This window comes from Scyliorhinus canicula, chromosome 15, assembly GCF_902713615.1.
Source record: "Scyliorhinus canicula chromosome 15, sScyCan1.1, whole genome shotgun sequence".
In the NCBI taxonomy this organism is placed as follows: domain Eukaryota; kingdom Metazoa; phylum Chordata; class Chondrichthyes; order Carcharhiniformes; family Scyliorhinidae; genus Scyliorhinus; species Scyliorhinus canicula.
Genome location: NC_052160.1, coordinates 38962995 through 38989391, shown reverse-complemented (window position 1 = coordinate 38989391; position 26397 = coordinate 38962995). Strand labels below are relative to the sequence as shown.

Sequence of the window (26397 nt, the reverse complement as noted above, 5' to 3'; positions counted from 1 at the left end):
CATAGGTCTATTTTCTTACTGAATTTACAGATTAAGAGAAACTCATTAACAGATGCCTTGTCTTTGGGATGAAGTACTGGCAGTATTACCACCCAGGTTAGAAGATTTAAGATTGGAGTTCAACAAAACGGTGGATAAGAGCCTTGTTTTCTTATTGAGACAAACAGTGGAGTTACTGTATGAAGATCGGGACATAGCCAAGTGTCTGCAGCTCAGTCAGACGATTATAGACTTCTCCTGGGAAAAGCTCAACATTGGAACTTGGAGGGAGGTGGACAAGGAGTGGAGACGGGTCTATTCTTATGGCTGTCTTTTTAAAGCTGCCTGTTTGTGCAAGGAGGAGACAGCTGTTAGAGAGGCGATTAAAACGTGTGACATGGGATTGTTGATGGGGGCGACCATATTGGACAACATTCTCATCAGGCTAGTCAACATTCTTCAGCATCACAAAAACACTGGGAAGAGACCTTTAGAAGATGCTGCATCCCATCAGGAATCGAGCAGAAAGGTACTGTTATTATTCGACCAAATTTCTGTCTGTTTTATCATTATTTTTTAAAATGTAGACAATAAGCCAACAATTTGATCAAATAAAATGAGCAAAATACTGTTTGACGGCACGAGTTGGTAGCACCGAAAGAGTTGAACCCGGTACCTGATTCCCAGTCGGGAGGCACCCCCGTCAGAAAAACTCAGCAAGTTTTTTGACCCTTCATCAGAACCAAAAGAGGGAAACTGTGTTGGATATGACATTGTAGCTGTACAATTTGGTCAGTTTTTCTCCTTACTTCAATCCTACAGGGATGGGACCCGGAATTGGTGATGCATTCAGATAAGAGTAGACTAATGGGAGACGAGGCTGCTGCGTATGGTGATCATAAGGGAAATGAGCTTGTGATAATTTCAAACCAGTTTCTCACAACACAAATCTAAGACACAATTGCCCATAATTCAATACTAATTGGCTATAAAGCGATGAGAGAAGTGAAATGATGGGTGGTATGGGAAATGGAAATGTGAAACTGCCAAGTCGCAGCATTAGTTATCAACAATCCTACACCTAAAAATTAATTTACTTTGCTTCATAATGTTTCCTATCTCTAGAGCACATAGTGACATGTATTATTGCCCAGTGTAATCAGAGCACAATGGGGATGTGGGTGGGGGATGTGGAATGATTGCAAGTTCAAACATAGACACAAGTATACAGTAAGGCGTCAGGAAAGAGGGGTTTTACAACAATGAATAATTTAACAATAAAAGAACAACAGAAATAGATATCTGTTCACAATGTTTGCAAGTGTCTAAAATGTCCAAATCCATTTTGGGCGGTTGTTTTGGGGGGGTGGGGAAGAGAAGAGAGAAGTTCCAATTTGGGCGCATCCCTCCCTGAAGGCAGAATTGTAGAATTAATTTAAAGGTGATGCTGACACAGATGGCAAGGTGGCGCAGTGGTTAGCACTGCTGCCTCTTAGCGCTGAGGACCCGCATTCGTTCCTGGCACCAGGTCACTGTCCGTATGGAGTTTGCACATTCTCTCCATGTCTGCGTGGGTCTCACCCCCACAACCCAAAGATATGCAGGGTCGGTGGATTGGCCACGCTAAATTACCCCTTATTTGGAAAAAATTGGGTATTCTAAATTTACATTTAAAAAGATGATGCCGACACATTGAGATGATGTTGATATTCAGAAACTTGGTCTCCTAGGCAGGCAATAGCCAGTGATTTCCAAATAAACCAGCTTTGAGGAGGGTTTGTTGCAGGCTGCTTGGTCAGCCAGATATTTGCAGGTTAAATCAGCAGACGCTCTGCTTTGGAGTTTTCAACTGTACGTGGTGATTTCAAAATGGTCGCTCAAGTCACGTAACCTCCTCTCTCCACAGTGAGTTCATTAAGGGACCTTTATCTGGAGTCTGGATCTGGCTTTTGTTTTGTGTCTTACAATGTCCCAGCCTCTGAAAGAGTCATTATCCATATTGATGACCTATATCCGGGTAGCTACTGGCCTGGATTCTGCTGGAGGAGTAAGCTGATAAAGATGCAAGTGGCATCCATATTCTTTCAATAGTTTATTTTTGAAATTGACCGTGACAGTCCCAGGTGTGAGATTCCATGAGGAACATGTCAGGACATGTTTCAATTGCAATCCATATAATGCCCTAATGGCCACCTTACAATAACAGGTGGCTTGTGACCATCTTTTGACTCAGCAAAGTTCATTTTTAAATAAGCAAAAAAAAAATCTAATTTGATTTACATATTTTAAAATGCCTTAGGGACATGCCACTCCCATTTGGTGTTCTCCCAGATGGGCTGAAATCAGAAAAATCACGGTGAGAAATAATTATGTCAGTTGGCAGAAGCCCTTATCACAAAGTTGGGGAAGGCAGTAGGATTTTTACATTGGCTTCTATACCGTGATCAGCTCCTGATCCAGCCATCTTTGCTGACAAATATCTGAATCTTGGACTGATAAGTGGCAAGTGACATTCATGCCAAACAAGTGACAAACAATGACTATCTCCATCAAGAGGGAAACTAACCATCTCCCCTTGCAGTTCAGCAGCATGACTATCTCTGAATCCCCACCATTAACATCCTGACCACAAACTTAACTGGATCAGCCAGAAAAAGAGCAGGTCAGATGTTGGGAATTCTATGGCAAGTGACTCGTCTCTTAACTTCCCAAAGTCTGTCCAGTGTCTGCAAAGCTCAATCTCACGTGTTAGTCGAATGCATTTGCCTGGAGTGCAGCTCCAACAACACTCAAGACGTTTAACACCATCAACACTCAAAAGGTTTAACACCATCCTGAGCAACGCTACCCGCTTGATTGATAACCCATTCACCACTTTAAATGTTACAAGATGCATTGCAGCAATTCACCAAGGCTTCTTCTGCAGCATCGCCAAGCCTACGACCTCAGTTACCTAGAAGAACAAGGGTGGCAAGTACATGGGAACACCACCAATCACATATCATCCTGACTTGGAACTATATCACCGTTCATTCACAGTAACTAGGTCAAAATCCTGGAATTCCCTCATCAACAGTACTGTGGGTGTATCCATACCAGGTGGACTACAGCTAACCACAGTCTTCTCAAGGGATGGGCAAACATGCTGGCCTTTGTCAGTAATACTCACATTCTACGAACAAATTTAAAAAAAGATCGATTGAACAGGGCCAAGCTCAAACCTCAGTTAATCTCAGTACGTTTAGCTGTCAAGTGACTAGCGGTCAGCTGGGTGAGGTACTGGAGGCAGCAATATGAAATTGTGTATATTAGCAGGAAGAATAAAAAAGAGGCATATTATCTCTAAATGGAGAGAGATTGCAGAGCTCTGAGATGCAGAGGAATCTGGGTGTCCTGGTACATGAATCGCAAAAGGTTAGTCTGCAAATACAGCAAGTAATTAGGAAAGCAAATAGAATGTTATTGTTTATTGCGAGAGGAATTAAATGCAAGAGTAGGGAGGTTATGGAAGGCATTGGTGAGATCACAACTGGAGTACTGAGCACAGTATTTAAGGAAGAAATGTAATGCATTGGAAGCAATGCGGAGAAGGTTTACTGGACTGATAACCTGGAATGGGCGAGTTGTCTTACGAGGAAATGTTAGTCAGGTTAAGTTTGTATCATCTGGATTTTAGAAGAATAAGGCAACTTGATTGAAACATACGAGATCCTGAGGGGATTTGGCAGGATGGATGCGGCGAGGATTTCTCCTGTTGAAGAATCTAGAACTAGGGTGGGGGGACGGTCAGTTTAAAAACAAGACGTTGCCCATTTAAGACCGAGCTGAGGAGAAACTTTTTCTCTGAGGGTTGTGAGTCTTTGCTACTCTCTTCCTCAAAAGATTGGTGGAGGCAGAGTTTTTAACTAAGTGATCAAGATTCATAGTTATGATTGGCCAGAAAGTCAATTATTGTTGCATCATTTGATGACTAGCATGATAGAATTTTTTGTTATTTTTTATTTCTTTCCCAATTAAGGGGCAATGTAGCGTGGCCAATCCACCTACCCTGCACATCTTTCGGTTATGGGGTGAAACCCACGCAGACACTGGGAGAATGTGCAAACTTCACACGGACAGTGACCCAGGGCCGAACCCGGGTCCTTGGTGCCGTGAGGCAGTAGTGCTAATCACTACGCCACCGTGCCACCCTGCATGATAGAATTTGATGAACCTTGATCTTTATCCATCCAGTGACTCCTGTGATCCTATGAGAGGGAAAAACTGAAGGATGGAGAAGTCTGGCCAAGGCCAGTCACTCGGGGCATTCCTGATGAATTACAGGCAATTCAGCAGAAATCAAAACACGGAATTAACAGTAACTGTTGACAGGTTGCAAACTTGTTGAAAAATGTAATTGATTTTGTATTTTCAGAAGCTAAGTGCTGTTCTTCCTTCGACGCAAGAAATCAGACCTGGAATGGCAATTCCAAGAGTCCGATGCCCTTCACTGGAACATTTCAGAGCCCAGTACCTTGTTCCACAGAAACCTGTCATACTAGAGGGCATTGTTGATCACTGGCCTGCTGTGAGGGATTGCAAATGGAGGTAGGTACCAGCTTGCCAATCGAGAATTTCAATGTACTAAAAATTGGATAAACTGTCAGCAAGCTCCATCCTTCAAAATTAAATCAAATGAGTAAACTGGGATGTTATTGCAATGATACAGTACTAATTCTGTACCAGTGTTAAGATGTAAAGGACATTTGTCAGGAAGCTGTGTGCAGTGCACCTTTGCAAGCTTTTCTGGGTAGGAGTTTGATTAATGAGCAATAATTACCCTATCTGCAGTAACCTTCCAACGTAATGATGCCATGCATCATGGTAACAACAACCCAGTCATTTTTCTTCTGTTAATAATATCCAGGCCCCCTCAATTCAAGCAAAGCAGCAGGTGCAGTGAGACAGTCACTGCTGCCCTTGTACTGTGATGGGAAAACACAGAAGGTGGAACAGAGACTAGGTGGTGTATTGAGTTAAACGGTAATTTTTCTATTTGGGATGTGGCTTCCGGATCAGGTTGATGGAATGAAATTGCCTACTTAACTTGGGGGTGAGGAGGGTGGCTGTGCGTGTGTGTGTGTGTGTGTGTAGCACTGCTACCCCTCTGTCGGATAGAGTAGTCCATTCCCCATTGCTGGACTGATAAAATAGCGTAGAGAGAGCTTTTTTTTTTTTTAAATAATTTTTATTGAAAGAGTTTTTCCATACAAACATTTACCCCTACTAATTTTTAAATTATTTACAACACAATCCCTCTAGGCAAATGTCCCTCCCTCGCCCGCCCTCTCGCGCGCACCAGTCCTCCCCCCCCCCCCCCCCCCAGGCAACCTTAACAAACAAGGCAGCCTACAGTTTCAGACATGAGCAGCGAGCAGACTTGCCCGCGTTACAGTCGTGCATGTCCCCCCACGACCCTTGCTGCCCCCCCCTCCCCTCCCCCCCCTCCCTCCCTCCCCCCCCTCCCTCCCTCCCCCCCCTCCCTCCCTCCCTCCCCCCCCTCCCTCCCTCCCTCCCCCCCTCCCTCCCTCCCTCCCCCCCCCCTCCCTCCCTCCCCCCCCTCCCTCCCTCCCCCCCCCCTCCCTCCCCCCCCCCCTCCCCCCCCCCCCCCCCCCCCCCCCCCCGGGTTGCTGCTGCCACGACCCCGAACGTCTATCTCTGATCTAAAAAGTCAAGGAAAGGTTGCCACCGCCTGGCGAATCCCTGTACCGACCCTCTCAGGGCAAATTTGATCCTTTCTAGCTGAATATAGCTAGCCATATCGTTAATCCAAGTTTCAACGCTTGGAGGCCTCGCGTCCTTCCATTGAATTAATATCCTTCGTCGAGCCACTAGGGACGCAAAGGCCAGTATTCCGGCCTCCCTAGCCTCCTGTACTCCCGGTTCTACCCCGACCCCAAAGATCGCAAGCCCCCATCCTGGTTTGACCCTGGACCCCACCACCTTCGACACCGTCCTTGCCACCCCCTTCCAGAACCCTTCCAGCACCGGACATGCCCAGAACATATGCACATGGTTCGCTGGGCTTCCCAGACATCTGACACACCTGTCCTCACCCCCAAAGAACCGGCTCATCCTTGTCCCCGTCATGTGAGCTCTATGCAGCACCTTAAATTGAATGAGGCTCAGTCTCGCACACGAGGAGGAAGAGTTGACCTTCTCCAGTGCATCCGCCCACGTCCCGTCTTCTATCTGCTCTCCCAGCTCCCCTTCCCACTTGGCTTTCAGCTCCTCCCCTGATGCTGCTTCCGCCTCCTGCATTATCTTGTAGATGTCTGATATCTTCCCCCCTCCGACCCAGACCCCCGAGAGCACCCTATCACTCGCCCCCTTACTGGGGAGCAGGGGAAACCCCTCCACCTGCCGCCTAGCAAATGCCTTCACTTGTAAATATCTGAACATGTTTCCCGGGGGGAGCTCAAACTTCTCCTCCAGCCCTCCCAGGCTCGCAAACCTCCCCTCTATAAACAGGTCCTTCAGCTGCCGTATGCCCACCCTGTACCAGCTCTGAAATCCCCCGTCGATGTTCCCCGGGATGAATCTATGGTTCCCTCTTATTGGCGCCGCCAACAGACCTCCCATTTCCCCCCTATGTCGCCTCCACTGCCCCCATATCTTGAGGGTGGCCGCCACCACCGGGCTCGTGGTGTACCTCGCGGGGGGGAGCGGCCATGGTGCCGTTACTAGGGCCCCCAGGCTTGTGTTGCCACAGGACGCCCTCTCCATTCGTTTCCAAGCTGCCCCCTCCCCTTCCATCATCCACTTGCGCACCATTGACACATTTGCCGCCCAGTAGTACCCCGAGAGATTGGGCAGTGCCAGCCCTCCACTGTCCCTACTCCGCTCCAAAAAGACCCTCCTCACCCTTGGGGTGCCATGCGCCCACACGTAGCTCATGATGCTACTCGTCACCTTTTTGAAGAAGGCCCTAGGGAGGAAGATGGGCAAGCACTGAAATAAAAACAAGAACCTTGGGAGGACCGTCATTTTGATTGACTGCACCCTCCCCGCCAGCGACAACGGTACCATGTCCCACCTCTTAAATTCCTCCTCCATCTGTTCCACCAGCCTGGAAAAGTTCAACTTGTGGAGGGTCCCCCAGTTCCTTGCCACCTGCACCCCTAAGTACCTAAAGCTCTTTCCTGCTCGCTTGAAGGGGAGTCTCCCAATACCCTCTCCCTGGTCCCCCGGGTGTATCACAAAAACCTCGCTTTTGCCCAAATTTAGTTTGTACCCCGAAAAGTCCCCAAACTCTGCTAATAGTTCCATTATCTCCGGCATTCCCCCTTCTGGGTCTGCCACGTACAGCAGTAGATCATCCGCATACAGCGATACTCGATGTTCCTCCCCTCCCCTAGTCAGTCCTCTCCACCCCCCTGAACCCCTCAGTGCCATCGCCAACGGTTCAATCGCCAGTGCGAAAAGTAGGGGGGATAGGGGACATCCCTGCCTGGTCCCTCGGTGGAGCCCGAAATACTCCGACCTCCTCCCGTTTGTCACTACACTCGCCGTCTGGGCCGAGTAGAGCAACTTCACCCACTTAATAAACCCTTCCCCAAACCCAAACCGTTCCAACGTCTCCCACAGGTACTCCCACTCCACCCTATCGAATGCCTTCTCCGCGTCCAGCGCTACCACTATCTCAGCCTCCCCCTCCACTGCCGGCATCATAATTACATTCAGCAGTCTCCGCACGTTCGTGTTGAGCTGCCGCCCCTTCACGAACCCCGTCTGGTCCTCATGGATTACCCCTGGCACACAATCCTCTATTCTAGCTGCCAGGATCTTTGCCAGCAACTTGGCATCCACGTTCAGAAGCGAGATAGGCCTGTAGGACCCGCACTGCACGGGGTCTTTATCCCGCTTCAATATCAGGGAGATCAGAGCCTGCGACATTGTCGGGGGCAGAACCCCCCCCTCTCGCGCCTCATTAAAGGCTCGTACCAGTACCGGTCCCACCAAGTCCACATTTTTCTTATAGAATTCCACCGGGAACCCATCTGGCCCCGGCGCCTTCCCCGCTTGCATCTGACCTATTCCCTTGACTAGCTCCTCTAGCCCTATTGGCGCCCCCAGCCCTTCTACCAGCCCCTCCTGGACCCTTGGGAACCTCAATTTGTTTAGGAAGTCCTCCATTCCCCCTCTCCTCGTCGGCGGCTCAGACCGATACAACTCCTTGTAAAAATCCCTGAAGACCCCGTTCACTTCTTGCCCCTTCTGCACTACCTTCCCGCCCCTCTCCTTCACTCCCCCAATCTCCCTAGCCGCATCTCGTTTGCGAAGCTGGTGTGCCAGCATCCTGCTCGCCTTTTCCCCATACTCATAGACCGCGCCCTGTGCCCTTCTCCACTGCGTCTCTGCCTTCCTGGTGGTCAGCAGGTCGAACTTGACCTGCAGGCTGCGCCGTTCTCCCAGCAGCCCCTCCTCTGGTGCCTCCGCATATCTCCTATCCACTTCCAATAGCTCCCCCACCAGCCTCTCCCTCTCCTGCCTCTCCTTTCTTTCTCTGTGCGCCCTTATGGAGATCAGCTCTCCCCTGATCACTGCCTTCAGGGCCTCCCAAACCATCCCCACCTGCACCTCACCCGTGTCGTTCAAGTCCAGATAGCTCTCAATGCTCTTCCGGACCCTTTTACACACCTCGTCGTCCGCTAACAGCCCCACATCCAGCCGCCACAGCGGGCGCTGGTCCCGCGCCTCCCCCATTTCCACATCCACCCAATGCGGTGCATGATCAGAGATCGCAATGGCCGAGTACTCAGCCTCCCGTACCCTCGGGATCAGCCCCCTGCTCAACACGAAGAAATCGATTCTGGAGTACACTCTATGGACGTGGGAGAAAAAGGAATACTCCCTCGCCCTCGGCCTACCAAACCTCCATGGGTCTACTCCTCCCATCTGCTCCATGTACCCCCTCAGCACTTCTGCCGCTGCCGGCCTCCTATTGGTCCTTGAGCTCGATCTGTCTAGCCCGGGGTCCAGCACTGTGTTAAAGTCCCCCCCCATGATCAAGCCCCCTGCCTCCAGTCCCGGAATGAGGCCCAATAGGCGCCTCATAAAACCCGCGTCATCCCAGTTCGGGGCATATACGTTGACCATCACCACTTTCTCCCCCTGCAGCTTACCCTTCACCATCACATACCTACCCTCCTTATCCGCCACCACCTCCTCCGCCACGAACGACACCCTCTTTCCCACCAGAATCGCCACCCCCCGGTTCTTTGCGTCCAATCCAGAGTGGAACACCTGTCCCACCCACCCCCTTCTCAGGCGAACCTGGTCCACTACCTTCAAATGGGTCTCCTGTAACATTGCTACATCGGCCTTCAGTCCCTTCAGGTGTGAGAATACCCTTGATCTCTTGACCGGCCCATTCAACCCCCTCACGTTCCAAGTGATCAGCCGGGTCGCGGGACGACCCGCCCCCTTCCCCTGCCGATTAGCCATGTCCTGTTCCCTGCTCGCCCCGGGTCGACCCTCCCCTTCTAACCCGCTCCCCATGACGATGTCCCCCTCCCCCCACCTCTCCAGTCCTCCACTTCCCGTTTCTGGTCTTTTCAGCAGCAACCCGGTGTCCCTCCCTAACCCCCCTCCCCCCCCCCCCCCAGGCTAGGACCCCTCCTAGCCGCGATGTACCCTCCATCGTACTCCCGTAAGTCAGCTGGTTCACGCTGACCCGGCTGCTCCTGCCACACTCCGACTCCCCCCGGCTCGGGGGGGGGGGGCCTCCCCCCCCTTGCCACTCCTCCCTGGCCCCGCTCCAGCGCGGGAAAGGTCGCCATTGCTAGCCACGCCCCGCACTCCTCCCCTCCCCCCTCCTCTGCCCCGCGCGCGGGAAAACAGAGGAAAGCCCGCGCTTTCGCCCTGCCACACCCCACCCCACCATCTTCAGTTCCACCCCCATCCCCGTCCATGCCTGTAAAAGAACCCCCCCTAGGAGCCCATATCCCCGATCTGCTCTCCCCCCCGTCCCACCTCCCCAACTTAACATTATAAATAACAGATAAATAACAAATACCAATGTACTTAACAGTCGCCCTCTACCAAACAGCATAAATAACCATAAATAACCATGAATAACCACAATAACAATAACTAAGGGAAGTTGGCAAAGGGGGAAAAAACATCAGAAGAAAAACCACAGCAAGAGTTCAAAATCCAAACAAAGAATTCAGCTGAAAGTACCCGAGCGGCTACGGCCGCCAAGTATCCCCTGGGTCTAATTCGAGTCCAGTTTCTCTTCCTGTACAAAGGCCCACGCCTCCTCTGGGGACTCAAAATAGTGGTGTTGGTTCCTGTAGGTGACCCACAAGCGCGCTGGCTGCAGCATTCCGAACCTGATCCGTTTTGCATGTAGCACCGCCTTCGTCCGGTTGTACCGGGCCCGCCGCTTTGCCACCTCCGCACTCCAGTCCTGGTAGACCCTCACCGTCGAATTCTCCCACTTGCTGCTCCTTTCCCTCTTGGCCCACTCCAGCACTCTCTCACGATCGCTGAGTCGCTGGAACCGCACCAGCACCGCCCTCGGGGGCTCATTTGCTCTTGGCCTCCTAGCCATGACCCTGTAGGCCTCTTCCAGCTCCAGGGGCGAAGGGACGGCCCCTGCCCCCATCAGGGAGCTCAGCATTTCTGCTACATATCCCGGGAGGTCTGACCCCTCCAGGCCTTCTGCCAGGCCCAAGATCCTCAGGTTCTTCCGCCTCATTCGGGTATCCAGCTCCTCAAAACGGCTCTGCCATTTCAGGTGGAGTGCCTCGTGCACCTCTACCTTTCCCACGAGGACCGTGGCCTCCTCCTCCCTCACAGTCATCTCCTGTTGCAGCTCCCGAATCGACGCCTCTTGGGTCGCCTGGGCTCCCATCAGCCTGGTGGTCGTCGCATTCATTGACTCCAAGAGCTCCATTTTCAGCTCCGTAAAGAAGCGCAGGAGAGCGGCCTGCTGCTCCTCCGCCCATTTCCTCCATTCCTCGGGTGCGCCACCGGCCGCCATTTTGGTCTTCTTCCCCCGCTTTTTTTTGGGAGCTGCTGTTGCTTTCTTTACCACCCCACTCCGGGTACCGACCATAAAGTTGGTCTGGTTCTCTTCAGGGAGCCTTCCCCCACCGGGATTTGTCCTTACAGCGCCGTTGGGGCCCTCCAATCGGCCCGAAAACACCTTTGTAGCAGGAGCAGCCAAACGTGCGACTTATCTGGTCATAGCCGCAACCGGAAGTCGTAGAGAGAGCTTTACTTTATCTAACTTGTGCTGTACCTATCCTGGGAGTACTGATTCATGTTAACAGAAAATAAGTATTCCCAGTATTGAAGTTCTTCAATTTATTAGGTGACTTATATTTTGTCCAAAATATATGCTCCTGAGTTTTATTGAGAAATTGACTGTGTTCTTCACAGTGTGGAATACATCCGGAACATCGCAGGCTGTCGCACTGTGCCGGTAGAGCTGGGCTCTCGTTACACAGATGAGCAATGGTCCCAGACCCTGATGACTGTGGATGAATTCATTGAAAAGTATATTTTGGATCAGGTTAGTCTCCTGATATCAACACTCGGTTCCCACCCAATAATTTTCAAAGTCAATTACACGTATTCACGCTATTTGCAGTTACCAGTCACACAATACTTTTCAGAGCTGCTGAGCTCTGTGGGCAGAATTTGCAGATTTAAAAAATGAGTTATTGATGGAAAAGCTTCAGAGTGTGGACTCCTCACACTGCCAGGACACATTTTTTAAACTGGAATTATCATAATAACACTTGACCTAGCCCAGGCCTTTGCTATCTCAAGGCTTAACCACTTTTCCTCCAGAAATCTCCCCCAGCCTTCCATCCCCTCATATAAGCCCCTCTCTGCTGCCCACTCATTACATACTCATGGTTATACCCTGACCTCTAGAATTCTCACCCTGTAACCTTCTGGCTCAGCACCTTGCTTTGCAGAGCTTCCTGAACTCCAGCTCCCCATTGATAGTCTTGGCTCTGCTTCACTAACATCTTTCACGTTTGCCCTTCACCTCTCCTGCTCAGTTGCCATCGACTCCAATGTGCCATTCTGTCTTGAAGAGCACTGTAGTGCAAATGCAGAATGGTTTCTTAACCGTATAAACCCCAGCCTTGCACAAAGGCCAATGGGATTCTTCTGCAGCTCTCAGTGAGCAAGGGATTCTAACTTGCCAAGGGCCTTGAGAGGATTTTCTGGAACCAGTTCTACCTAAATGGGGATCATCTACAAACACATTCAGAGCTGTCAGACACTACTTTTTCTGTCTGCACCAAAACTGCAAACTCTGCAGGCACAATCATCGGAGCATCACCATTTATTTAGAACATAAATTATGTTCAGCCAAATCTATTAGTGCGTATTCTGGAACTTGTTCTACATAAATGGGGATTTTAGTCACTGAGTAGGTGTGGAACTGGGGGAATGTGTGTTCCATCCTGTGTTGCATGCCCATTCTGTAATGTGCATTTTATATTTGCTGTTTTACCCCGACAGGAGGATCAGAACCCCATTGGATATCTAGCTCAGCATCAACTATTTGAGCAGGTGAGTCACTTTCTCTGCCTTTCCACATCATGGAATAAGACTGCGCAGTGGTTAGGTACAGTTACCAGTCATATTTTCTCATCTTTGTGTCTGTTCCTTTGTATTTTTATAATAGTTCCTTCCACACTTTCACCTGATTGCTTTCTAATTACAGAATGTAATTCCTTGGGCACCAGCAGCCTCTCGCCAATTCACCCACTGTCTGTGTAAGTCTAGACAGTGAGGTTGCCAGACTATTTGATCACTCAAACCATCAGACTGAACCTGAAACTGTTCATACCCAAACATCAGTACTGGGAGTTTCTGACATGGTCTCACATTGAGGGTCGTACCTGCCTTGGCAGCACAATCAGGCTCTGGGTTGTACCTCTCCTGTCAATGTGATCAGACTCAGGGTTGTACCTACCATGTCAGTGTGACTAGACTCTGGGTTGTACCTGTCAGTGTGATCAGACTCTGGGTTGTACCTGTCAGTGTGATCAGACTCTGGGTTGTACCTGTCAGTGTGATCAGACTCTGGGTTGTACCTGTCAGTGTGATCAGACTCTGGGTTGTACCTGTCAGTGTGATCAGACTCTGGGTTGTACCTGTCAGTGTGATCAGACTCTGGGTTGTACCTGTCAGTGTGATCAGACTCTGGGCTGTACCTGTCAGTGTGATCTGACTCTGGGTTGTACCTGTACTGTCTGTATGATCAGACTCTGGGTTGTACCTGTCAGTGTGATAAGACTCTGGGTTGTACCTGTCCTGTCAGTGTGATCAGACTCTGGGTTGTACCTGGCTGTATGATCAGACTCTGGGTTGTACATGTCTATCATTGTGATCAGACTCTGGGTTGTACCTGTCTATCAGTGTGATCAGACTCTGGGTTGTACCTGGCTGTATGAACAGACTCTGGGTTGTACCTGTCTGTCAGTGTGATCAGACTCTGGGTTGTACCTGTCAGTGTGGTCAGACTCTGGGTTGTACCTGTCAGTGTGATCAGACTCTGGGTTGTACCTGTACTGTCTGTATGATCAGACTCTGGGTTGTACCTGTCTGTGTGATCAGAATCTGGGTAGTACCTGTTAGTGTGATCAGACTCTGGGCTGTACCTGTCAGTGTGATCAGACTCTGGGTTGTACCTGTACTGTCTCTGTGATCAGACTCTGGGTTGTACCTGTACTGTCTCTGTGATCAGACTCTGGGTTGTACCTGTACTGTCTGTGTGATCAGACTCTGGGTTGTACCTGTCTGTATGATCAGAATCTGGGTTGTACCTGTCTGTTAGTGTGATCAGACACTGGGTTGTACCTGTCTGTGTGATCTACTCTGGGTTGTACCTGTCAGTGTGATCAGACTCTGGGTTGTACCTGTACTGTCTGTATGATCAGACTCTGGGTTGTACCTGTCTGTGTGATCAGAATCTGGGTAGTACCTGTTAGTGTGATCAGACTCTTGGCTGTACATGTCCTGTCAGTGTGATCAGACTCTGGGTTCTACCCGTTAGTGTGATCAGACTCTGGGTTGTACCTGTCTGTGTGATCAGACTCTGGGTTGTACCTGTATTGTCTGTGTGATCAGACTCTGGGTTGTACCCGTCAGTGTGATCAGACTCTGGGTTGTACCTGTATTGTCTGTGTGATCAGACTCTGGGTTGTACCCGTCAGTGTGATCAGACTCTGGGTTGTACCAGTCAGTGTGATCAGACTCTCGGTTGTACCTGTCGGTGTGATCAGACTCTGGGTTGTACCTGTCTGTTAGTGTGATCAGACTCTCGGTTGTACCTGTCGGTGTGATCAGACTCTGGGGTGTACCTGTCTGTATGATCAGACTCTGGGTTGTACCTGTCAGTGTGATAAGACTCTGGGTTGTACCTGTCCTGTCAGTGTGATCAGACTCTGGGTTGTACCTGTCTGTCAGTGTGATCAGACTCTGGGTTGTACCCGTCAGTGTGATCAGACTCTGGGTTGTACCAGTCAGTGTGATCAGACTCTCGGTTGTACCTGTCGGTGTGATCAGACTCTGGGGTGTACCTGTCTGTCAGTGTGATCAGACTCTGGGTTGTACCTGTCTGTCAGTGTGATCAGACTCTGGGTTGTACCCGTCAGTGTGATCAGACTCTGGGTTGTACCAGTCAGTGTGATCAGACTCTGGGGTGTACCTGTCAGTGTGATCAGACTCTCGGTTGTACCTGTCGGTGTGATCAGACTCTGGGGTGTACCTGTCTGTATGATCAGACTCTGGGTTGTACCTGTCTGTCAGTGTGATCAGACTCTGGGTGGTACCTGTCTGTCTGATCAGACTCTGGGTTGCACCTGTCAGTGTGATAAGACTCTGGGTTGTACCTGTCCTGTCAGTGTGATCAGACTCTGGGTTGTACCTGGCTGTATGATCAGACTCTGGGTTGTACCTGTCAGTGTGATAAGACTCTGGGTTGTACCTGTCCTGTCAGTGTGATCAGACTCTGGGTTGTACCTGGCTGTATGATCAGACTCTGGGTTGTACATGTCTATCATTGTGATCAGACTCTGGGTTGTACCTGTCTATCAGTGTGATCAGACTCTGGGTTGTACCTGGCTGTATGAACAGACTCTGGGTTGTACCTGTCTATCAGTGTGATCAGACTCTGGGTTGTACCTGTCAGTGTGGTCAGACTCTGGGTTGTACCTGTCAGTGTGATCAGACTCTGGGTTGTACCTGTACTGTCTGTATGATCAGACTCTGGGTTGTACCTGTCTGTGTGATCAGAATCTGGGTAGTACCTGTTAGTGTGATCAGACTCTGGGCTGTACCTGTCAGTGTGATCAGACTCTGGGTTGTACCTGTACTGTCTCTGTGATCAGACTCTGGGTTGTACCTGTACTGTCTCTGTGATCAGACTCTGGGTTGTACCTGTACTGTCTGTGTGATCAGACTCTGGGTTGTACCTGTCTGTCTGATCAGACACTGGGTTGTACCTGTCTGTGTGATCTACTCTGGGTTGTACCTGTCAGTGTGATCAGACTCTGGGTTGTACCTGTACTGTCTGTATGATCAGACTCTGGGTTGTACCTGTCTGTGTGATCAGAATCTGGGTAGTACCTGTTAGTGTGATCAGACTCTTGGCTGTACATGTCCTGTCAGTGTGATCAGACTCTGGGTTCTACCCGTTAGTGTGATCAGACTCTGGGTTGTACCTGTATTGTCTGTGTGATCAGACTCTGGGTTGTACCCGTCAGTGTGATCAGACTCTGGGTTGTACCTGTATTGTCTGTGTGATCAGACTCTGGGTTGTACCCGTCAGTGTGATCAGACTCTCGGTTGTACCTGTCCGTGTGATCAGACTCTGGGTTGTACCTGTCTGTTAGTGTGATCAGACTCTCGGTTGTACCTGTCGGTGTGATCAGACTCTGGGGTGTACCTGTCTGTATGATCAGACTCTGGGTTGTACCTGTCTGTCTGATCAGACTCTGGGTTGTACCTGTCTGTCAGTGTGATCAGACTCTGGGTTGCACCTGGCTGTATGATCAGACTCTGGGTTGTACCTGTCAGTGTGATAAGACTCTGGGTTGTACCTGTCCTGTCAGTGTGATCAGACTCTGGGTTGTACCTGTCTGTCAGTGTGATCAGACTCTGGGTTGTACCCGTCAGTGTGATCAGACTCTGGGTTGTACCAGTCAGTGTGATCAGACTCTCGGTTGTACCTGTCGGTGTGATCAGACTCTCGGTTGTACCTGTCGGTGTGATCAGACTCTGGGGTGTACCTGTCTGTATGATCAGACTCTGGGTTGTACCTGTCTGTCAGTGTGATCAGACTCTGGGTTGCACCTGGCTGTATGATCAGACTCTGGGTTGTACCTGTCAGTGTGATCAGACTCTGGGTTGTACCTGTCCTGTCAGTGTGATCAGACTCTGGGTTGTACCTGTCAGTGTGATCAGACTCTGGGCTGTACCTGTCAGTGTGATCAGACTCTGGGCTGTACCTGTCAGTGTGATCAGACTCTGGGTTGTACCTGTACTGTCTGTATGATCAGACTCTGGGTTGTACCTGTCTGTGTGATCAGACTCTGGGTTGTACCTGTATTGTCTGTGTGATCAGACTCTGGGTTGTACCTGTATTGTCTGTGTGATCAGACTCTGGGTTGTACCTGTCTGTTAGTGAGATCAGATTCTGGGTTGTACCTGGCTGTATGATCAGACTCTGGGTTGTACCTGTCTGTCAGTGTGATCAGACTCTGGGTGGTACCTGTCTGTCTGATCAGAATCTGGGTTGTCCCTGTCTGTTAGTGTGATCAGACTCTGGGTTGTACCTGTCTGTCAGTGTGATCAGACTCTGGGTTCTACCTGTCAGTGTGATCAGAATCTGGGTTGTACCTGTCAGTGTGATCAGACTCTGGGGTGTACCTGTCAGTGTGATCAGACTCTGGGGTGTACCTGTCTGTATGATCAGAATCTGGGTTGTACCTGTCTGTTAGTGTGATCAGACTCTGGGTTGTACCTGTCAGTGTGATCAGACTCTGGGTTGTACCTGTACTGTCTGTATGATCAGACTCTGGGTTGTACCTGTCTGTGTGATCAGAATCTGGGTAGTACCTGTTAGTGTGATCAGACTCTTGGCTGTACATGTCCTGTCAGTGTGATCAGACTCTGGGTTCTACCCGTTAGTGTGATCAGACTCTGGGTTGTACCTGTATTGTCTGTGTGATCAGACTCTGGGTTGTACCCGTCAGTGTGATCAGACTCTGGGTTGTACCCGTCAGTGTGATCAGACTCTGGGTTGTACCTGTCAGTGTGATCAGACTCTGGGTTGTACCTGTCAGTGTGATCAGACTCTGGGTTGTACCAGTCAGTGTGATCAGACTCTGGGTTGTACCTGTCAGTGTGATCAGACTCTGGGTTGTACCCGTCAGTGTGATCAGACTCTGGGTTGTACCCGTCAGTGTGATCAGACTCTGGGTTGTACCAGTCAGTGTGATCAGACTCTCGGTTGTACCTGGCTGTATGATCAGACTCTGGGTGGTACCTGTCTGTCAGTGTGATCAGACTCTGGGTTGTACCTGTCAGTGTGATCAGACTCTGGGTTGAACCTGTCAGTGTGATCAGACTCTGGGTTGTACCTGTCTGTCAGTGAGATCAGACTCTGGGTTGTACCTGTCTGTCAGTGTGATCAGACTCTGGGTTGTACCTGTACTGTCAGTGAGATCAGACTCTGGGTTGTACATGTCTGTCAGTGTGATCAGACTCTGGGTTGCACCTGTCCTGTCGGTGAGATCAGACTCTGGGTTGTACCTGTCTGTCAGTGTGATCAGACTCTGGGTTGTACCTGTCAGTGTGATCAGACTCTGGGTTGCACCTGTCCTGTCAGTGTGATCAGACTCTGGGTTGAACCTGTCAGTGTGATCAGACTCTGGGTTGTACCTGTATTGTCTGTGTGATCAGACTCTGGGTTGTACCTGTCAGTGTGATCAGACTCTGGGCTGTACCTGTACTGTCTGTGTGATCAGACTCTGGGTTGTACCTGTCTGTGTGATCAGACTCTGGGTTGTACCTGTATTGTCTGTGTGATCAGACTCTGAGTTGTACCTGTACTGTCTGTGTGATCAGACTCTGGGTTGTACCTGTCTGTGTGATCAGACTCTGGGTTGTACCTGTCCTGTCAGTGTGATCAGACTCTGGGTTGTACCTGTCAGTGTGATCAGACTCTGGGCTGTACCTGTCAGTGTGATCAGACTCTGGGTTGTACCTGTCAGTGTGATCAGACTCTGGGCTGTACCTGTCAGTGTGATCAGACTCTGGGTTGTACCTGTACTGTCTGTGTGATCAGACTCTGGGTTGTACCTGTCTGTGTGATCAGACTCTGGGTTGTACCTGTATTGTCTGTGTGATCAGACTCTGGGTTGTACCTGTCTGTGTGATCAGACTCTGGGTTGTACCTGTATTGTCTGTGTGATCAGACTCTGGGTTGTACCTGTATTGTCTGTGTGATCAGACTCTGGGTTGTACCTGTCTGTTAGTGAGATCAGATTCTGGGTTGTACCTGGCTGTATGATCAGACTCTGGGTTGTACCTGTCTGTCAGTGTGATCAGACTCTGGGTGGTACCTGTCTGTCTGATCAGAATCTGGGTTGTCCCTGTCTGTTAGTGTGATCAGACTCTGGGTTGTACCTGTCTGTCAGTGTGATCAGACTCTGGGTTCTACCTGTCAGTGTGATCAGAATCTGGGTTGTACCTGTCAGTGTGATCAGACTCTGGGGTGTACCTGTCAGTGTGATCAGACTCTGGGGTGTACCTGTCTGTATGATCAGAATCTGGGTTGTACCTGTCTGTTAGTGTGATCAGACTCTGGGTTGTACCTGTCAGTGTGATCAGACTCTGGGTTGTACCTGTACTGTCTGTATGATCAGACTCTGGGTTGTACCTGTCTGTGTGATCAGAATCTGGGTAGTACCTGTTAGTGTGATCAGACTCTTGGCTGTACATGTCCTGTCAGTGTGATCAGACTCTGGGTTCTACCCGTTAGTGTGATCAGACTCTGGGTTGTACCTGTATTGTCAGTGTGATCAGACTCTGGGTTGTACCTGTCAGTGTGATCAGACTCTGGGTTGTACCTGGCTGTATGATCAGACTCTGGGTTGTACCTGTCAGTGTGATCAGACTCTGGGTTGTACCTGTCAGTGTGATCAGACTCTGGGTTGTACCTGTCAGTGTGATCAGACTCTGGGTTGTACCAGTCAGTGTGATCAGACTCTGGGTTGTACCTGTCAGTGTGATCAGACTCTGGGTTGTACCCGTCAGTGTGATCAGACTCTGGGTTGTACCAGTCAGTGTGATCAGACTCTCGGTTGTACCTGGCTGTATGATCAGACTCTGGGTTGTACCTGTCTGTCAGTGTGATCAGACTCTGGGTTGTACCTGTCAGTGTGATCAGACTCTGGGTTGAACCTGTCAGTGTGATCAGACTCTGGGTTGTACCTGGCTGTATGATCAGACTCTGGGTTGTACATGTCTGTCAGTGTGATCAGACTCTGGGTTGCACCTGTCCTGTCAGTGAGATCAGACTCTGGGTTGTACCTGTCTGTCAGTGTGATCAGACTCTGGGTTGTACCTGTCAGTGTGATCAGACTCTGGGTTGCACCTGTCCTGTCAGTGTGATCAGACTCTGGGTTGAACCTGTCAGTGTGATCAGACTCTGGGTTGTACCTGTATTGTCTGTGTGATCAGACTCTGGGTTGTACCTGTCAGTGTGATCAGACTCTGGGCTGTACCTGTACTGTCTGTGTGATCAGACTCTGGGTTGTACCTGTCTGTGTGATCAGACTCTGGGTTGTACCTGTATTGTCTGTGTGATCAGACTCTGAGTTGTACCTGTACTGTCTGTGTGATCAGACTCTGGGTTGTACCTGTCTGTGTGATCAGACTCTGGGTTGTACCTGTCCTGTCAGTGTGATCAGACTCTGGGTTGTACCTGTCAGTGTGATCAGACTCTGGGCTGTACCTGTCAGTGTGATCAGACTCTGGGTTGTACCTGTCAGTGTGATCAGACTCTGGGCTGTACCTGTCAGTGTGATCAGACTCTGGGTTGTACCTGTACTGTCTGTGTGATCAGACTCTGGGTTGTACCTGTCAGTGTGATCAAACTCTGGGTTGTACCTGTCTGTCAGTGTGATCAGACTCTGGGTGGTACCTGTCTGTCAGTGTGATCAGACTCTGGGTTCTACCTGTCAGTGTGATCAGAATCTGGGTTGTACCTGTCAGTGTGATCAGACTCTGGGTTGTACCCGTCAGTGTGATCAGAATCTGGGGTGTACCTGTCTGTATGATCAGAATCTGGGTTGTACCTGTCAGTGTGATCAGAATCTGGGGTGTACCTGTCTGTATGATCAGAATCTGGGTTGTACCTGTCAGTGTGATCAGACTCTGGGTTGTACCTGGCTGTTTGATCAGACTCTGGGTTGTACCTGTCTGTCAGTGGTTGGTTTAGCTCACTCAGCTAAATCGCTGGCTTTTAAAGCAGACCAAGCAGGCCAGCAGCACGGTTCGATTCCCGTACCAGCCTCCCCGGACAGGCGCCGGATTGTGGCGACTAGGGGCTTTTCACAGTAACTTCATTGAAGCCTACTCGTGACAATAAGCGATTTTCATTCATTTTATTTTCATTTCTATCTGATCAGAATCTGGGTTGTACCTGTCAGTGTGATCAGACTCTGGGTTGTACCTGTCAGTGTGATCAGACTCTGGGGTGTACCTGTCTGTATGATCAGAATCTGGGTTGTACCTGTCTGTTAGTGCGATCAGACTCTGGGTTGTACCTGTCAGTGTGATCAGACTCTGGGTTGTACCTGTCTGTCAGTGTGATCAGACTCTGGGTTGTACCTGTCAGTGTGATCAGACTCTGGGGTGTACCTGTCTGTATGATCAGAATCTGGGTTGTACCTGTCTGTTAGTGCGATCAGACTCTGGGTTGTACCTGTCAGTGTGATCAGACTCTCGGTTGTACCTGTCAGTGTGATCAGACTCTGGGGTGTGCCTGTCTGTATGATCAGAATCTGGGTTGTACCTGTACTGTCTGTATGATCAGACTCTGGGTTGTACCTGTACTGTCTGTATGATCAAACTCTGGGTTGTACCTGTCAGTGTGATCAGACTCTGGGTTGTACCCGTCAGTGTGATAAGACTCTGGGCTGTACCTGTCCTGTCAGTGTGATCAGACTCTCGGTTGTACCTGTCAGTGTGATCAGACTCTGGGGTGTACCTGTCAGTGTGATAAGACTCTGGGTTGTACCTGTCTGTCAGTGTGATCAGACTCTGGGTTGTACCTGTATTGTCTGTGTGATCAGACTCTGGGTTGTACCTGTCTGTGTGATCAGACTCTGGGTTGTACCTGTCAGTGTGATCAGACTCTGGGTTGTACCTGTCTGTCTGATCAGAATCTGGGTTGTACAGTAGTCCCCCGTTATACCACGCTCCGCAATACCGCGGTTCGCGATATACGGCCCCCATTATGGATATTATGGACCCCAACTGTCAGCTTCCCTCTCCGGATCAAAGTGAGCCGGCCGCTGAAATTGACACTGCCGGCTGAAATTGACACTGCCGGCTGCTCCTCTCTCACTGAGATTCAGTGAGAGAGGAGCAGCTCACACAGCGTCCGGAAGTGGATAGTGCAGTGCTACAGCTGGTACCTCCATAGTGGTTGAGGTAGGGTGGGGTGGGGGGGTGGCGGTGTGGAGAAAGGCCTGAACTGCAGGGGTTTGGGACCGAGGAGAGATGCGACACCCCCCTGCCACTTGTTCCCAAACCACCAAGTTGACAGCCCTGACACCTAAAACTGAATCCCAGCCTTGCCTTTGAAACTGACATGCAGCGCAGGGTGCAAGCGCGTGCGGCAGATGGGGTGCAGATAGCAAGACCTTGTAAGTTCCTGGTAAGTTTCTGTGGGTTGTTTTAATTAGATCACGATGGGGGTTTTAAATTTATTTTAAAATCTATGCATGCGCTTCCCATTGTGAGTCTACGGGGGTCTGACCTCTCCCCCCGCCCCCCCGTAGACTCACAATGGGAAGCGCATGCATAGATTTTAAAATAAATTTAAAACCACCATCGTGGATATCCGTGGCTCGGATGGTGGCTGTCTTGGACCCCAACACCCGCGTTATAAAGGGAGACTACTGTATTTGTCAGTGTGATCAGACTCTGGGTTGTACCTGTCTGTGTGATCAGACTCTGGGTTGTACCTGTCAGTGTGACCAGACTCTGGGTTGTACTTGTCTGTGTGATCAGTCTCTGGGTTGTACCTGTCAGTGTGACCAGACTCTGGGTTGTACCTGTCCTGTCAGTGTGATCAGACTCTGGGTTGTACCTGTCTGTGTGATCAGACTCTATGTCTTTGAAGTTGATTCAGTTGTTTTTCTTTCCCACAGATCCCAGAGTTGCGGAGGGATATTGATATTCCAGATTACTGTTGTCTAGGAGCTGGAAATGAAGATGAAATCACTATAAATGCCTGGTTTGGACCAAAGGGAACAGTTTCTCCCTTACACCAGGACCCACAGCACAACTTCCTGACACAAGTTAGTGAGGAACAAATCAGATACTGCAAATACACAGCAGCATTGTAAAGTCAGGTTATGGTGAGCGATCTCAGCTAATGGCCAGGATATGGTCAGGATCCAGAAGCACTGCCTATACCCATAGCTGGGGGCAGACCAATGATAGAATGAGATGGAGAGAAGCTGAGGTTAGGCATTAAGGAAATCATTTTAAATTAATTTATGACCGCAGAGAGAGGGACAGGTTGTGGATAAAAGGAATGGGATTGTATAGGGATTGTTTTCATACAGTGATCAGCTGGTTAGGAATCTTAGCTGGATTGTGCAAATAAAACCCCAGAATCATTTAACAGAATGGTTGATCTAGGAGAAGCATGAAGGCTGGTCTATCCTGTGCCTATATAGTAAAGTATTGATTAAGTGACGCCATGCTAAGGATTTAAACGTCTGTATACTGGAGACAGAAGTGAAGTGTGAGGGAGGTGTGGAGTTCCTCAGCATAGAGTCAAGTTATACAGTCTGCACTGTGTCATTACTGACTCACTACTTTGATTTGAACCAGATGATTTACTGGGCACCAGGCTTCCTCTAGGCGGTGGTTGCAATCCACACTGCTGCAGGCCTGATATTCTCAAGGAATGACTGTGTTGTGTTTAGTTTTCTGCAGACACAAGCCTACTCCCCTCTGCCTGTCATGTGAGGCTGCCTTGAATCTCAATGTCCAGTCAAATCTTGCCAGTTGAAGGGAGCTGTGAATTGCGAGCACTGCTATTCAGTATATCATACGGGTGTCCTCTTAGAGAACTGAAGATTTCAATAAAACGTAAATCAGGGTCTGGTGCAGGCATGTTTTATGACAACGAAGAATTTGTTCGAATGATGTTGAATGTGTATCCAGTTGGAGATTTTATCATTTACTGAATCCTAGAAGGATTAGAAATTAATCTGCAAGAGATGGTACTAATTGAAGCAAAGCAGGGGAAAAGTTTATTTTATTGCTGGAAATTCTTTCCACACACCAGCACATTTTCTGCCTGAATTTACACAGGAAGATTTTTGTTAGGTCTGAGGGGCAGCCTCTGACTCCCAACAAGAGAGCAGGTAAAACAGTCTGCTGGTAAATTGCCTTTATCTGTGTGAGAAAATTGAAACCACTCCCTCTCTCTGGCAGGTGGTGGGACAGAAATATATCCGCCTGTACTCCCCAGAACAAACTGCAAAGCTGCATCCTCATTCGACACAGCTACTGCACAACACCAGTCAGGTAGGAAAGCAGCTGTCAACAGGGAGTGGGTGATTAGACGGTGACCAATCTTTCACTCTCCCTATGCTAACCCATTTGTGAAAATTGGTTGATGCTATTAACTGAGAGTGTGTTCTTCTGACAAGGTTGGGCTGATTGTCTGATCCACGTTCCATCTCCCCGCACCAGGTTACCAATATTTCTGTTGTTTTCAGGTGGATGTGGAGAACCCGGATTTGGTAAATTTTCCAGAATTTCAATTGGCTGATTTCCAGGAATGTACACTGAGGCCAGGAGACGTCCTGTTTATCCCGGTGAAGTACTGGCATTATGTGAGGTCGTTGGACATCAGCTTTTCTGTCAGCTTCTGGTGGTCTTGACCATTTTTATCTGGAATGGATCGAATGTGGACATTGAGTTGTGGACAATTTCTCAATCCTGGAGCGAAATGTGGCAGCAGAGAATTCCAGCAACCACCCCGAGAGGACATCTGAGAGACTGAGAGAGAGCGAGGGACGGAGGAATGGGGACAGCGAGAAACGTAGAGGGAAAACAACAGAGGGAATAACGTCGAGAGAGAGAGAAAGAGAGTCAGACTGAGGAGTACGGGGTGGGGAGAGAGAGAACCAGGACTGAAAGATGAGCAGAGAGGGAAGAAAAAAGGAGGCGGTGAGCAGTTCAGAAGAGGGGACAGATGAAGAAATGGAATAAGAGACTGTTTCACATCATGTACAAGTTTTGAGCATTTGCCTGCTATTGATCAAAAAGTGAAATTTTTAATGCAGCTACTGACCCTCCCCCCAGATTAAACTACATCTCATCTGGACCAGATCACAGATGAGTGCAGCTCATTTGATCTGCTCAGGGATGTGAGGGCCAAAGATCAGAAGAGATTCTCCCAGGACTAACAGCAAACCTTTCTTCAGTCACGCCTCCAAGCAGCTGCTAGAGAGTCCAGCGCATGTAAGATACTGCAAAATCTTCTCCCAGAAGAGCGAAAGGAGAATGTAATATTCTTACTGGGAGAGGAAAGGTATTTAAATGCAGAGAGCTTCCCTGGCGCCCTCCAATGGAAGTGTGTAAAACTGGGAGATGATTCTGTCCAATAAAACGCTTCGTGTTTGGTTCTTCTTCGCATCAGCAATATATGGTAAAGAGTTCCCTGTAAGGTCTCTGGTCCACGGTGACTACCATTTTTCCTCTTCCAGTTTTGGCCACAGTTTAAACAGTGTCAGTATCCATTGGAATATTCTTTGGCCAAGGAATCAAACATCTCCCAGCTTGGTAAACATAAAAGATCCCTAGCAATAGTCAACGAACAGAATCCTCCCCTCACCTTAACCAGCAGATTAATTGGGTAATTTGTCTCATTGCTGTTTTGTGGGATTTTGCTGTGTTAATTAGCCATTGTAATTCTCCACAGAACATCAGCGACAGGAACTATAAAATCAGTTATAAACCACTTTAAGAAGGTCTGACTCAGACACATCCCAATCTGTGCTGAGTTAAACTTTATTTTGGAGAAAGGCAACACGTGCTATCACAGCTCAGTGAGCTGATTTTGAACAGCAACTGGCCACAGAGCTGGAATCCCATAGTTTGTGCGATTCACCAAGAAATAACGTTATAACAGTTTGGTTTCTTCAGCTGCATGGAATGGAAAGGATTAACCTGAAAGCAATGCAGCACTGACACCTGGTGCCAGGTGTGGGTATTACCGCGGTCTCTGCATGCAGAGCCTGAGGCCTGCTTGTTCAGTGGAACACTGATTTTTCGTATCCAGCAATTCGGTATTCAGCTTTGTGCTTAACTTCCAGCTGAATGGTAAAATGCATGGTAGCTGTCATTGATTTGTTGTAAAAATAACCAGGGTTCTTGGTCCCTAATTGCACTCCTGGAATAGTTTGTGTTTAAAAATATTGGGTGAAGACAGGAATTTGACTGAACCATGATACTCCACATGGTTGAATAACAAGCCCAAACTCTCTCTCTCTCTCTTCAGACTCCCACAAGCTGGTTATTCACTTGGGTGAGGTATTGAGGCAACTGTTGGTTGGAGTAATACCTAGGACGAAGGAAGATGGTTGTGCTAGAGAGGAAATTGCTGAGGCCTTGACAGAAATCTTTGGATCCTCACTGTCTTCAGGTGATGTCCCGGAGGACTGGGGAATAGCCAGTGTTGTTCCTTTGTTTAAGAAGAGTAGCAAGGATAATCCAGGGAACTACAGGTCGGTGAGCCTTACGTTAGTGGTAGGGAAATTACTGGAGAGAATTCTTTGAGACAGGATCTACTCCCATTTGGAAGCAAATGGATGTATTAGCAAGAGGCAGCATGGTTTTGTGAAGGGGAGGTCGTGACTCACTAACTTGATAAGAGTTTTTCGAAGAGGTCACAAAGGTGATTGATACAGGTAGGGCAGTGGATGTTATCCATATGGACTTCAGTAAGGCCTTTGACAAGGTCCCTCATGGTAGACTGGTACAAAAGTTGAAGTCACACGGGATCAGGGGTGAGCTGGCAAGGTGGATACAGAACTGGCTAGGTCATAGAAGGCAGAGAGTAGCAATGGAAGGGTGCTTTTC

General features: G+C 49.2%; 1 protein-coding gene across 2 annotated transcripts in view; it reads left to right on the top strand.

Annotated features, from left to right (window-relative positions):
- kdm8 (lysine (K)-specific demethylase 8) overlaps positions 1-24941 on the top strand; it is a 43942-nt gene extending 19001 nt beyond the window's left edge. For both annotated transcript variants that reach the window (XM_038820386.1, XM_038820385.1), the window contains exons 2-8: positions 31-508; positions 4394-4566; positions 11410-11542; positions 12511-12561; positions 22443-22592; positions 23743-23835; positions 24030-24941. In XM_038820386.1, the coding sequence (XP_038676314.1) occupies positions 53-508; positions 4394-4566; positions 11410-11542; positions 12511-12561; positions 22443-22592; positions 23743-23835; positions 24030-24194 (1221 nt within the window). In that variant the 5' untranslated portion in view covers positions 31-52 and the 3' untranslated portion in view covers positions 24195-24941. The remainder of the gene's footprint in view (positions 1-30; positions 509-4393; positions 4567-11409; positions 11543-12510; positions 12562-22442; positions 22593-23742; positions 23836-24029) is intronic.
- The last annotated feature ends 1456 nt before the right edge of the window (positions 24942-26397 follow it).